This window comes from Miniopterus natalensis, chromosome 11 (genome assembly GCF_054644295.1).
Source record: "Miniopterus natalensis isolate mMinNat1 chromosome 11, mMinNat1.hap1, whole genome shotgun sequence".
Taxonomy (NCBI): Eukaryota; Metazoa; Chordata; class Mammalia; order Chiroptera; family Miniopteridae; genus Miniopterus; species Miniopterus natalensis.
In genome coordinates this window covers 5,915,749-5,929,507 of record NC_142091.1, presented here as the reverse complement: position 1 = coordinate 5,929,507, position 13,759 = coordinate 5,915,749, and the positions used below count along the sequence as shown (strand labels likewise).

Below are 13,759 nucleotides of genomic sequence, written 5' to 3'. Positions count from 1 at the left end.
AATCCCAATGAACATTACCTAGGTGCAGCATTTATTTAACAAGTCTGTTTTGAATCCTTGCTGAGTTCTGGCCACTGGCTAAGTGGTGGAATTACAATGGCGAAGAACACATGCCAGCCCTGCCCTCTCACTGAACTGGGTGGCGCGGAGTGCGGACAAGGAAACCGGCAAATACAATACACGATAGAGCTGTAATGGGGTGCACAGGAAAGTGATGCCAAGAATGACTTCTTGGAAAAAAGCCTATTTGTTGAGACCAGAAGAAGAATTAGCAATCAGACAAGTACATGTGTAAGGGGGAAAAATGGAAGATTGTTCCAGGCAGAGGAAATAGCAACTAGAAAGCAGGAGAGGTAAGAGGTGGCGAGCTAGGCATGGTGGAGAAACAAACAAATTTGGGGCTGCTGGCTGTGTAGCTCAGTTGGTTAGAGCATTGTCCTTATGCGCCAATGTTTCAGGTTCTATTTCCGGTCAGGGCACATGCAAGAATCAACCAATGAGCCCGGCCAGTGTTGCTCAGTGGTTGACCCAGGCACCAAGAGGTCACTGGTTCCATTACCAATCAGGGCACCTGCCTGGGTTGTGGGCTAAAATGATGTTTCTATTTCTCTATCCCTCTCCCTTCCTCTCTCTAAAAATCAACATTTTTTAAAAAATCAATGCACAAATAGGCAGAACAAATCTCTCCCCCCCACCCCACTTCCGTTCCTCTCTCTAAAATAATAACACACACACACACACAGAAAATTGGGTCTGGAGCAGGAAGTGAGGTGGAGGTTTCAAGACATGGCTGGAGAAGTATGCAGGACGCAGACGCTGAAGGGTCTAGAAAGCCTCAGTATGGTTTGGGGGTTTTGCCTAGAGGCCAACAGATGGCCTTTGCGTGTTCGAAGCAGAGTAGTGGTTTGATCACATTTGCTCTCTGTGAAGATCACTTTGAGTGCTCCATCGAGAATCCTTCGTAGCAGTGATTATCGATGTTCAACCTCTTCCATCTCATGGAACACATAAACTAATTACTACATTTCTGCGGCACACCAAAACATGTATTACATTTTTTGCTGATCTTACAAAAAAAAAAAAAGGTATAATTTTGATTCATCCACAGCAGACAGCTATTATTGTACCCTCACCCTAGGGTACTTTCCCACTGCTTTCCAGAGAGTGGGAAGGAGAGAGACACATGGATGCGCGGGCTGGCTGCCTCCCACGCGCGCCCACCGGGCCAGGACCGAGCCTGCGGCCGAGGCGCCGGAGCTCGGCGGCTGGAACCCGGACTGCACGCTGTCGCGCTGGCCAAGCCCGCCAGGGCTGCGGTCATCCTTTATTTGACGACCTGAGGGGGAAAGAGTGCCCCTGACTAAATAGGCGCTGCATGTCCTAAAAACTCCCGCTGGTTTGGAAGAAAGCAGGATGCACGCGGCGGAACCAGTTGGGTCAGGGCAGACCTCGGGCTGGAAACCTTTACTTCTAGTTCACCTAAACTGGAGAGGGGCGGAGATTAAGAACGGGAATGGCTGGGAGAGACCCTGTCTAGGAAGGCAGATCCACAGGCCTTGGCAATGGGTTGCGTTGATTGGCGAGGGAGGCATCAGTACGACGGCCCGGTGGACGGCGACACCGGAGGCAAACCTGCCCTCGCGGAAGTGGTCTGCAGACGCTGGCACGGGAATACCGACATTTAACAGGTAAGATCAGGGGGGGACGGACGGAGGCAGGACCGAGCTTGGGCCGAGCAGGGCCGGCCGCCCTGGGGACCCAGCCCCTCACCCCTCCTCCTCGCCGCCCCGCCCCCCCGCCAGACGCGCGGAGCCGCACCTGGAGGTAGGGCCATGCGCATGTCCAGTGGGGGCCGCGCGCCGAGCCTGCGCAGTCGGGTGAACTCGGTCCTAGGGCTCCCGCCGCGCTCCGCAGGGACCCCCGCGGCGCCAGCCACGCTACCTTTCCCGGCAGCCCACCGCCCCTCACTCCCGCCCCTTCCGTGTTTTGGTGCGCACAGTTCCGTCAGTCGCAGCGGTTATTGGCTGTTAGAGGGATACGAGAGCGGCGATTGGCTGTCGTTGGACGTCGCTCAAGTGCCCTCCCGGAAATGGTCCGAGGTGACGGCGAGCTGGAGAGACTCGGGGACCGCGGGGCGGTGAGCCTGCGCTCGGGCTCGGCGGGGCTGCGTCGGGGGCTGCGCTCGGGCGGGCCTCGGGCCAGGCTCTTCCCGCGTCGCCTCAGCCGGGCTTCCTCTTGCAGCTCGGCCACGCCGGCCGGCTTGTCGCCTGTCGCTCCCCGGGCCCCGAACCCCATTCGAACCGGCCTCTTGTTTTGTCGTCTGAGTCTTCGCTGCGCTGCGACGCGGTCGCCGCCGCGCCTTGGGCGGAAGGACTCCGGGGAGCCTGAGGGGCTGCGAGGGAGAGGTTTGCCCGCCCGGACGGTCTCGTTCTTTCCTTCCGAATTCTGCCCGTCCTAACAGGGCCAGGTACCCGCCGCTTAGGGCAGCACTTTCCGTCCTCGCCTGGCCTCTGCCCCGGTTTCCCTCATCTGGCGCTTTGTTTGGTCGTTGTCTTCACACGTCAGAGTCTTATCTCTTCGGCCAAATTGTGAGTCTTTAGGAGGTTCAGAACCTGGGTCCCTCCTTTTCTTGAGTACCATTCAGGGTTCATTCGGTGCCTTGCGTTACATATACCCTTGAGTATGCGCTGATTGCTTCTTAATATGATTCCCGATGAAAAGAAGTGGTAAGGATCCCTCGGGTTTTCCTTGTGTTGACCTTTTTTTGTAGAATTAGATCAGGCTTAGAATCGTCTCACCTACAGAAGCAAGGTAACGAATTAGCTAACATTTGTTGCGTTCTAGCGGTGTGTTATGCTAAGCATTTTGATATCTATTACGTAGTTTGGTTCATAAATAAATTCAGTGAGACAGGCATAATTACTCCCATGCTACGTGGGAAACTGAGGCATAAGTTACTTTGCCTAAAGTCACATAGCTAGTTGGAGCTTTCTAACCAGATCTGTTGAATCCATCACTCGTTGCTAAGTTTCCCATTTTACATTTAAGGAAACAGGTTTAGAGAAGCTAAGTGATTTGTCCAAAAATAAAGTAATAACTTTGGTCGTGTAGCTCCGTTGGTAGAGCGATGTGGGGATACACCAAGGTTTTGGGTTCCATCCCCAATCAGGGCACATACAAGAATCAACCAGTGAAGGCATAAATAAGTGGACCAGCAAATCAGCGTTTCTCTCTCTGTCTCTCCCTTCCTCTCTCTCTAAAGTCAGTGCAGTAAAAAATAATAATAATAATAATGCCCTACCCGGTTTGGCTCAGTGGTTAGAGTAGCACCCTGCTGACTGAAGGGTCCCTGGGTTCAGTTCTGGTCAAGGGCAGGTAGCTCGGTTACAGGCTTGATCCCAGACCGGGTCAGGGTGCATGTAGGAGGCAACCAATCAATGTCTCTCACATCCATTTTTCTCTCTCTATCTCCCTTCCACTCTCTCTCAAAAGCAATGGAAAAAATATCCTCGAGTGAGGATTAAAAAAAAAAAGTAATAAATTAAGTTTACTTAAACATTAGAAGAGCCCCCAGTAGGTATGTGCTGGCCCTGTAGTTAGAACTGAACAGGGCAAGAGGCAGGCTAAGAGCTTCTAGCATATTGGAGGAAACTGACAAAATAACTACTCAGTAAGACATGTTTTGGGTGTTGTGTATGTAGATAACATGTCTGTGGGGTGTGGGGAGGAGGGGATCAGAAAAAGAGAAGTAAGACAGATATAGGAGGAAAATGGAGCTAAACTCGGCTTTGAATTCTCTTTCCATCACTTCCTAACTTTGTGACCTTAGGTAAATTACTTAATCTTTCTGGGCCCATTTCTTCATCAGTGAAGTGGAATAATAATGGTATCTACTTCAGTAGGGTTCCTGTATTAATGAGTTTTTATACATATAATATGCTTAGAACAGTGCTTGACAGTTATTGTTATATTATTATAGGCATAGCAAAGTCATTGAGACAAAAAACTTGAGCCCAGGTCTTTTTACAGCTGTTCCGGTGTTCTCTCCACTACACAAGTTGCCTTATTGCATTCCTTGCCTTTGGAAAGAGTGGTGATCAGATAGTCACTCTGTCCATTAACTGCCCAGGGTAGAAATAAGGGTACAGAGAGAGAAAGTAAAGAAGACTAGGGGTCAGGGAAGGGGGATTCAGGGAGCTTGCTAAGTTTCAGGTCATTCTAAATATCTAGATATTCTGCTTTCTGGGCTTTACCCTCCAGTCTAACAGCAGCTATGTGTTTAGAATATTTGCTCAGCACTAGGGTGGACACAGTGTAGGGACACAGGTGGATGTAAAATGGTTTCTGCTCAGAAGCAGCTATATTGCCCAGTTGGGTAAATGAGAGTAGAACGCATGGAACAATCATGAGTGACCATGGGCAGCAAAAAATTGGGCTGAGATTTTCTGGTGTCAGACCAACAAACACATGTACACCCCAGAGTGTCAAAGGTGATGGGATTCTTCTTGGGGAAGGGACAAGAGCTATAGATTAAAAAGGGGTTTCTCTGGTAAGCAGTTAGTTATAGTAGGTTCCTATACTTGTAGGCATGAAGGATTTTATGTATTTTATATTCTTTTTTTTTCCCCTTCTTAGTATGTAGTAGAAGACTTTTTCAGAGGTCCACCTCTCTCAGGTAGGCCAGAGGGAGCAGTGCCTCACTCCCAGGGTCCACCATTGTGGGTGCATCGAGAATCAGCATTCTCAAGGTGGAGGTGACACTCGGGGCAGAGTCAAGGCCTCTCAGTGTCCTCTCATCCCCCAGAAATTTTGCTTACAATGTCATCCTCTGCTGTTCTGTGTTTTGTTTTAATGAGGGAAACCTGTGTCTTCAAACTCTGTCCCTGGAACTGCCCACATCAGAACTGGGGTGCTGAGTTAAAAGGGCAGATTTCTAGGCTTAACCCCAGCCTTCCTGAATCCAAACTTCTAGGGGAGGGACTGGAGAACTCTGCATTTGTATGCTTTATAAAGATTGAGAACCGTTAGTTTTTGGTGTGTTTTTTTTTTAAGTGGTAAAAACAGATTTTATTCAGAAACTGCTGCAATAGGAGAAAAGAGACCTCAGTATAGAACTGGACTCAATAACAAATACAGCAAGAAAAGGGATCAATGGAAGGAAAATTACTGAGAGGAAACACAGGGGATGGAGGGAAATTGTGGTAAACAGACTTAGGATTCTAGCTGTAGGCAGGCCAGGATGATCAGATATAACCGGGGGAATAAGGGGGGTGTGTGGAATTTGATCAGATATTGAGGGTGATTAGATATCAAGGGTGGGGAATTCCCTTTAAACTGATTGGGCAGGATTCTTGCTAAAACGACTAGGCAGGTCTAGCAAACTAAAGTTTAATTAAGAGAGTCTTTGTCAGTCTGTCCTCTCATTCAAGGAAAAAAGGAGACATTCTCCTTTTCTTTGATCAGTGTAAGCCATGTCTTGGTAGGTTGCCTCTTGTTCATTAAGGACCAGCTGAACCAGTGATTGAGACTTGGTAGTAAAGGGTGTTGGTTGGGTGGTGTGAGCAGTCAGGCATCTATCAGGGAAATTCACCTCCTCCAAGGAGACTGGCATTTGCTGCATTGACTAGCATCTATCTCTAGCAAGGTGATGTCACCTCTGTAGAGAGGAACTTTTTCATTAAAATTTTTCTTCACCTGTGATTTTTCCTGAGTATTTTCTACGTCATTTTGCCTCTTGCCCTTCACCTCCTCCTTCTACCATAGGCTAGTGTTCAGGGGAACAGTTCCCTGTGTATTCTTGGCGTCTTTTCTGTAGGGTCATCTTCAGTAAACATTCTTTCTCTTCTCTCCACACCTTTTTCTTCTTTTTTTTTTTTTTTAAATAGATCTTTATTGATTTCAGAGAGAGGAAAGGGGAGAGAGAGAGAGAGAGAGAAACATCAATGATGAGAGAGTCATTGATTGAGCCCGCAACCCGGGCATGTGCCCTGACCGGGAATCGAACCCTGATCGCCTGGATCCTAGGTCGATGCTCAACCACTGAGCCACGCCCAGCCGGGCCCTTTTTCTTGTTGCTGGGGTGCCAAAAACCTTTGGTTTTTTATTTAGCTTTCTTCAACAGATATTTAATACATGCCTGAGTGTGCTTAATACACCTGAGATATGGTATCAACTAGACAGATATGGCCTTTCTTGTTCAAATGAAATCTGCATTTTATTTATTTATTTACTTACTTATTTTTAGTACTCAGGCAAGAGGTTTATTAAAAAGCTCATGTGCAAGAGGGAGTTATCCCCTCCCCAAGGGAAAGGAAGAATGGGCTGCTTTTTTTTTTTTTTTAATCTACATTTTTGTTCAGAGGATGTTAAGGGAGAGTTGGAGTAAACCACTGGATAGGTGTTAGGCAAAGGCAGATTGTATGGCATTTTGAAAGCCTGGCAGGGGATTTATGACATGGTGCAGTAAGAAATAAGGAGCTCTGGGTTTATTTGCAGGCTGTGTGGGTTAGAAGGAATACGGACTTTGGAGTTAGCCCAACCTGACCTTACTACACTGCTAGTGTGTGGCTTGAGCAAACCAGTTAATCTCTCTGAGCTTCAAGTCTTTATCTATAAAGTTTAAAATAGTGCTTACCTCATAGTGTGATGAAATGAAATTAAGTGACATAATGAGACATAGAATGAGTGCGTTCTAAAATTTGTCATTTGCTAACTTGATTTGAATTTGTGAAAACTGCTACAATGTTCTCTTTAGTGTCCAATGTATAACTTGTGACTGTACAATAAACTTGAGCATAAGGTGCCAAAAAGAAAGAAAAAGAAATTAAATGACAATGTAAATAAAGTGCTTAGTATGGCGCTTGGCATATAGTAAGTGCAAATTTAAAAACAAATGGTTTTGGTATCCTGTTTTGAAGCTGATGATGTTCAGGAGTGGAAGGGTTAAATTACTTGGCTAGGGTCACACAGCTAGTAGATGATGGACCAGGGAGTCTGGATTTGAACTCTGGTGCTTCTCCAGAGCCATCTCTTTGAACCTGAGCTTTGTCCTACTTCCCACAGGAATGATTCCTTGGCGGGTTGCTGAAGCTTTATGAGAAAATGCCTGTTAAAGTTCTTAGCTCAGTGCCTGGCAATTGCTAAGTAATGTTAGTTTGTGCTCTCCTTTCCCTAGAACACCAGATAGCTTCCAGGGTTTTGAGGAACTGCTACTCCATCCTGATTGAAGAAGCACAGGGTTTCTCACAGGTTACTGGAAAAACTTTTTGCCTGCTGGTTGTAGGTCGGCTGCCTGCCCAGACACTTGCCCCCAGCCGCACTGGGGCATAGTCCTTGCAGCTGTGGATTTCTTGCTCCTCTAGGGTGAAGGCCATGCCGCCCCCTGGGAAAGTTCCCCGAAAGGAGAACCTGGGGCTCCAGTGTGAGTGGGGGTCCTGCTCCTTTGTGTGCTCGGCCATGGAGGAGTTCTGCGAGCACGTCACGCAGCACCTGCAGAAGCACCTGCACAGCTCAGGGGAGGAGGAGGAGGAGGAGGACCTGCTGGGTAAGGGAGCAGGATACAGGGAGGGCGCCCAGGGGAGGTGGAGCCTGGCTTTCCTCCGCAGAGGGAGAAGGCAGCCTGGGAGAGTCATGGCTTAATTTCCTAGTTGTGCTTTTGTTGTTTATAAAAACATTGTAGACTCCTTTTGAAAACTCATTCAACAAGGATTTTCAGAATGAATCTGCCATCTTCTAATCAAAAGGCAATTACTGACAGTGCTTTTGTGAACATTCCTTTTGACATATTTCAAACAGACACATAAAAGTTTTTAGTTTATTAATCCTCTCATGAAAAATCTGCAGTCACCACAGATAAAGTCACTGAAGAACCTTTACTCCTTCTGTCGTCCAACCTCCAGTTCATGTTTTGCAGCACCAACACCGGCCTTTGCAGTCCTTGCTTTCTTCATTCTGTTCTTATGTTCTTCTCACTGTTTTCTTTTTTAAAATATATCTTTATTGATTTCAGAGAGAGGAAGGGAGAGAGAGAGAGAGAAACATCAATGAGAGAGCTACCTCCTGCACACCCCGCATTGGGGATCGAGCCCACCACCCAGGCATGTGCGCCCTGACTGGGAACCAAACCGCGATCTCCTGGATCCAAGGTCGACGCTGAACTGCTGAGCCACGCCGACTGGGCCTCTCACTGTTCTCTTGAGGTCTCATATAGGCCATGTCTTGTTTGTCTGTCTGGGTTCATTTTTCTTTGGGAGAACCCAAGGAATCATAAATCATGACAAAGCCAGTTGTCTTGCCACCACCAAAATGTGTTCTGAATCCAGACACAAAGATGACACCTGGTGTGGTCTTGTACATTTGTTCTGGTTTCTCCTGAATTTCTGTCTTGGGTACTGTTGACTTCCCAGGGTGAAGGACGTCAGTGACCATTTGTTTCACTGAAGTCATCTGTTGGTCATGAAATTCCTGGTCCGGATACTTACTGTGTCATTCATGATAGCAGCTGATCTTCAAGCCTGATTTTATTTTTATATTGTACAAGCTGTTGGCAACCTGCTTTTTTCACTACCTAGTAGTGCTTCTCTCTTTGTCTTTTTTTAACGTGACCACCTGTTAGGAGTGCAGTTTACATCACGGTTCTGTACACAAAAGTTAAAAATGCTTGAAAAAATATTTGCCTTTATTAAATGTTCCCTGAAGTAGTCTGTCTGACATATCTTATTGTATTTCATTAAAAGAAAAAAATGTGGCTCTAGCTGGTATGACTCAGTGGTTAGAGCGTCGGCCCGCAGACTGAAGCGCCCTGGGTTCCATTCTGGCCGAGGGCACCTACCTTGATTACAGACTTGATCCCTGGCCCGCCCGCCCGCCCGCCTGCCTGCCTGCCTCCCTCCCTCCCTCTCTGTCTCTCTGTCTCTCTCTGTCTCTGTCTCTCTCTGTCTCCCCCCCCCAAGCATGTCCTTGGGTAAGGATTTAAAAAAAAGAAAAAAAAATGTGGTGTGCAGTCCCCTAAATTGATTTCGCCGCACCCCACTAATAGGTCACAACAGAGTTTGAAAAGTTGTTATGTAGAAAGGACAGAGACGGCTCTCTTCAAATTCTGTTTGAAGTCTAGGGACTGAACTATTTAAATAATAGTTTCAAAAGTCAAATGATATTTACACAAAAGAGAAATTAGGGCATTATATTTTTAAAAGTATCTACTTTTCACAACAAGTAAATCCATAAAAGGCATTGAAAATATGGTCCTTCGAGATAGGAAGGGAATTGGAGTAGTTGATGGGCCTTCCTGGAGAAGACAGATCTTAAGCAGGATATGGGAGAAAGAACGATTTGTAGTTTGACACGAAGGAGTGGGGTTGTCCCAGTTTGGGAAGCAGTATCTTCCTCAGGGAACAGTAGAAACTCAGCCAGGGTAGTGCATGCCAGTTACATCTGCCGTCTCTGAGTTCTGGCACTGGGTCTTACACACACCATCCCCTTGGCCTAGACCACACTTCTCCACCTAGTTTATAGATACTCACCTTTCAGATCTTAACACTTTGAGACATCGGTCTACCTCTGTTTATTTTGTAGTAATGCCCCACCTTCATAGTACTTTAGACTGGCTACAGTTTTATATTTATACGTGTGATTATTTGATTAATGTTTTTTCTCCCTGGCTGAAAGCTATGTAAGGACAAAGGCTGGGACGCTTTACTCGTTACATTCCCAGCACTTGGCACAGGATTAGTGGTGATTACATACTGGTGTTTGCTGAATGAAATCCCGTCAGTTTGGTCAGAGTCCAGCCTCCTCACTTGCTGCTAAGTGCCCCAGGTGGAAGGAGAGCTGAGCATTAGAAAGTATCACTCTTCTTTCTAAATCCCTTTCTACAGAGGAAGAATTCTCCTGCTTATGGCAGGAGTGTGGCTTTTGTTCTCTGGACAGTTCTGCTGACCTTGTCCGCCATGTCTACTTCCACTGCTACCACACCAAGCTGAAACAGTGGGGGCTGCAGGCCCTGCAGAGCCAGGCTGACCTCAGCCCGTGCATCCTGGACTTCCACAGCCGCAACATGATTCCTGACATCCCTGACCACTTCCTGTGTCTGTGGGAGCACTGTGAGGTCAGCAGGCAGTTGCTGGTAATAGGGGTGGAAGAAAGTTGTGGATCTTAACTCAAGATGCCTTGACCGTTTCTCTGATCCCCTACATTCCTGAGGTTCCTGCTAGTATCTCCTTTATTCTTGGTAGCTCCCTTGCTCAAACATTCCCGTCCCCAGCAAGTTAATGTGGGAGAGAGCCAAGAGACCCCCTTTGGACACATAAGAGTAAGAACCCCTCTACCCACCCTCAGTCCTTACCCCAAGTTGCTCCTGGCACAGAGCTCCTTCGACAATCCTGAGTGGTTCTATCGGCATGTGGAAGCGCACAGCCTGTGCTGTGAATACAAAGCTGTTGGCAAAGACAACCACGTGGTGCTGTGTGGCTGGAAAGGTAGGACCACTCCTTAACTTCTGGCTGCTAAAGAAACCCTCGATTGCTGAGGGATTACAGCAGCTGGGGATGGGTACTGCAGGGAAAGGTTGGCTGTTGTTTGAAGAGACTTGGGGGTACCAGAGCCTACTCCCCGGGTTTATGGCTGGAGTGTGACTGGGCCTTCCTTCCCAGGATGTACCTGTACCTTCAAGGACCACTGTAAGCTTCGTGAACACCTCCGTAGCCATACCCAGGAGAAGGTGGTGGCCTGCCCCACCTGCGGGGGCATGTTTGCCAACAACACCAAGTTCTTAGATCACATCCGTCGCCAGACCTCGTTGGATCGTAAGCAATCTGAAGGGGAGTGGGTGCAGGCTGTTCCGCTTGAGGAGGCTGGGGGCATATTCCCAGGGGAGGGGCCACTGAAGGTATCTGCAGCTTGGCTACATCTACCTTTAGAGCTCAGTTACCTGCCACAGTCTCTGCTGACTCAGATTTATTAGACTCTGTATTCAGGGCTGACTGTGCCCAATCAGTTATCTTAGTGATCCTCACAACAACCCCATGAGGCAGGCTTCTTATCCCCCTTTTTGCAGATGAGGAAACTAAGGCACAGAGAGCTTAAAATCACTTACTTGAGACCACACAGCTAGTAAGTGTTCAAGCCGGGATTCTAATTCAGGTTCTCAATGCCAAGTCCCATGCTCTCTTTGTGATACTGTGCCCATCTGTAGTTCCCTAAACTCCCTTTCTCTCTTTGGGTGGTTCCCTTCTGCCTGGGCTGGTTCCCCTCTGTGACTCCTTCTCCTCTACCTCTCCACCCCCTCCCCCACCACAGCTCACCCTTTCTTTTTACTGCCCTACCCCAGAGCAACGCTTCCAGTGCTCTCATTGTTCCAAGAGATTTGCCACTGAGAGGCTGTTGAGGGACCACATGCGTAACCATGGTGAGTAGCTGGCTACCACCAACCTCCCTGCCCACCCTCCAAGGTTCCACTGGCCCTCAGATCACAGCCTCCTCTTTCCTCCTCTCAGTGAATCACTATAAGTGCCCTCTGTGTGATATGACCTGTCCACTGCCATCCTCCCTCCGCAACCACATGCGCTTTCGCCACAGCGAGGACCGGCCCTTTAAATGCGACTGTTGTGACTACAGGTAAGGGGAACCAGGGGCAAGAAATCACAGACTTCATGTTCTAGAACCCCTATGCCTTCCAACCCCTCCTTACCCCTCCTGGCAGCTGCAAGAATCTAATCGACCTCCGGAAGCACCTGGATACCCATAGCAAGGAGCCAGCATACAGGTGTGATTTTGAGAACTGCACCTTCAGTGCCCGAGCCCTCTGCTCTGTCAAGTCCCATTACAGAAAAGTGCATGAAGTGAGTGGGGCTGGTGGTGGGAAAGGGCTAGCAGAAGTATGGCGGGAGTCCAGGCTGAAGAGCTGACCTCCCTCTCTCTCCCCTCCCCACCAGGGTTACTCAGAGCCAAGGTACAAATGTCATGTGTGTGACAAATGCTTCACAAGGGGCAACAACCTCACCGTTCATCTTCGCAAGAAGCACCAGTTCAAGTGGCCCTCGGGGCACCCCCGTTTTCGGTATGTTGCGACTCTTCCCCCATAGATTCACACACATTTTTTCCCATGTTATTTTAACAAGTTAAAAATTTTTAATTTGATAGTGCTTTGATGTCCACCATCTCCATTTAGGCCCAAGGAACCCTGAGAATAGCAATGGGGCAAAGATTATTTTTCTGGTTTTTGAATCCACGGCACAGTTTCAAACCCAATAAATGGTGCACAAAGTCTTACAGCCAAAACTAGAAGTAGGGCCTAATGGTCCAGATCCATAGCTGCTTGATCCCACCCTCCACAAATAATATCTCACTTTTTCCCCCTTCCTCCTTCACCCCCACCCTCTGGTTTCTACATAAAAATTTCCATTTTGAGTAATGATTCTTCCCTCTTCGTATTCTGATAAAGATCTTTTTGTCTTCAACTGCCATCACTTAGTACCTCGGGGTTTCTTCCACCCCTTCTGTTTGTTCCTTACCATGCCAAGCTCCAGACCATTTCTGTAGCCCCCTGCCCATGTTTGCTGCCCTTTGTGCTCTACTTCACCAGGTACAAGGAGCATGAAGATGGCTACATGCGGCTGCAGCTAGTTCGCTATGAAAGTGTGGAGCTGACACAGCAACTGCTGCGGCAACCACAAGAAGAATCGGACCTTGGAGCATCACTGAATGAGAGTGGCCTGCAGAGCATCATTCTAGAAACAGTGCCAGGGGAGGCAGGACCCCAGGAAGAGGTGGAAGAGGAAGAGGGCAGAGGTAGTCAGGGGACAGCCTTCTCTGCCTCTCAGGACACCTCCAGTTCCGTCATCCACATGGTGAATCAGACCAATGCTCAAGAGATTGTCTATTATGTGCTGTCCGAAGCCCCGGGAGAGCCTTCCTCCAGCCCCTGAGTCCCTCTCAGGAAGCATCATGGAAAAGCTTTGGGGAATAGCTGAGGAGCCAGAAGTTCAGATGGTATGAAGGCGGTCGAGCGTGGCCATTCCTAACCTAGGCTTGGTTTAGAGCCAGGCTGGTGGCAGTGCCCCTTTGGGCAGCCCTTGCCAATGGATGCCTTTGGAGTGGTGCTGAGAGCAGGTGTGGCCCGCTCTGGATCTGGCTTGCATCAGTCAGCAGATTCTAAGGACTTTCCTTTTCTGCCAGACCACGTTTTTGTGGGGATCCTGAGGAATTTGGATTCTTTGAGGAGGACACCTGGTTGTGTATGTTCTTGTAGAGGGAGCTAGTATCATACTCAACCATGACTCGCAGACTTGCTGGAACAGTGATTAAAATCCTTAGTCAACTTGCATGCATTCCTATTTTTAGGGTTTCTCAGGCCCAGGGATGATATGTAACTAGTCCCCACAGTCCCTTTCATCACAATCAGCTGAGGCGTTGTGAACCAGGCAGCCATTGCCCTCAAAAGGGCTCCTCCTACAACCCCAGGAGTGCCCTGTCATCCTCGGGGATTGGGCTGGGGGCACTGAGTGTTGTAGGACTTGTTTTTAGTAATAAATGCTCCTGCTGCTACTCCTTTCTTCTTCCTGGTGTTTGGCAGCAGTTAACTAGGTAATGAGATGCAGCCTCACAGAAGAGGAGCTGAATAATCAGGCTTGTTCCCCTTTTAGTGGCTGGGGTTGGTTTTCTGTGTTTAATGTGTCTTGTTTCCAGCTCTCCTCCCCCTGCTCTTATGAAACCTCCATTTCTTCTTAGCCATCCCATCTCCCTGGAGGTCCCAGGCATAGGC

General features: G+C 48.2%; 1 protein-coding gene across 1 annotated transcript; it reads left to right on the top strand.

The window, feature by feature from the left end:
• Positions 1 to 2,504: 2,504 nt before the first annotated feature.
• Positions 2,505 to 13,542, top strand: HINFP (histone H4 transcription factor). The gene is given in 11 exon segments (XM_016207667.2): positions 2,505 to 2,588; positions 7,362 to 7,543; positions 9,876 to 10,105; positions 10,364 to 10,475; positions 10,650 to 10,802; positions 11,327 to 11,404; positions 11,493 to 11,613; positions 11,699 to 11,837; positions 11,931 to 12,055; positions 12,581 to 12,908; positions 12,910 to 13,542. Coding segments are annotated over 10 exon segments (1,542 nt in total). The 5' UTR covers positions 2,505 to 2,588; positions 7,362 to 7,371; the 3' UTR covers positions 12,994 to 13,542.
• Positions 13,543 to 13,759: the final 217 nt, after the last annotated feature.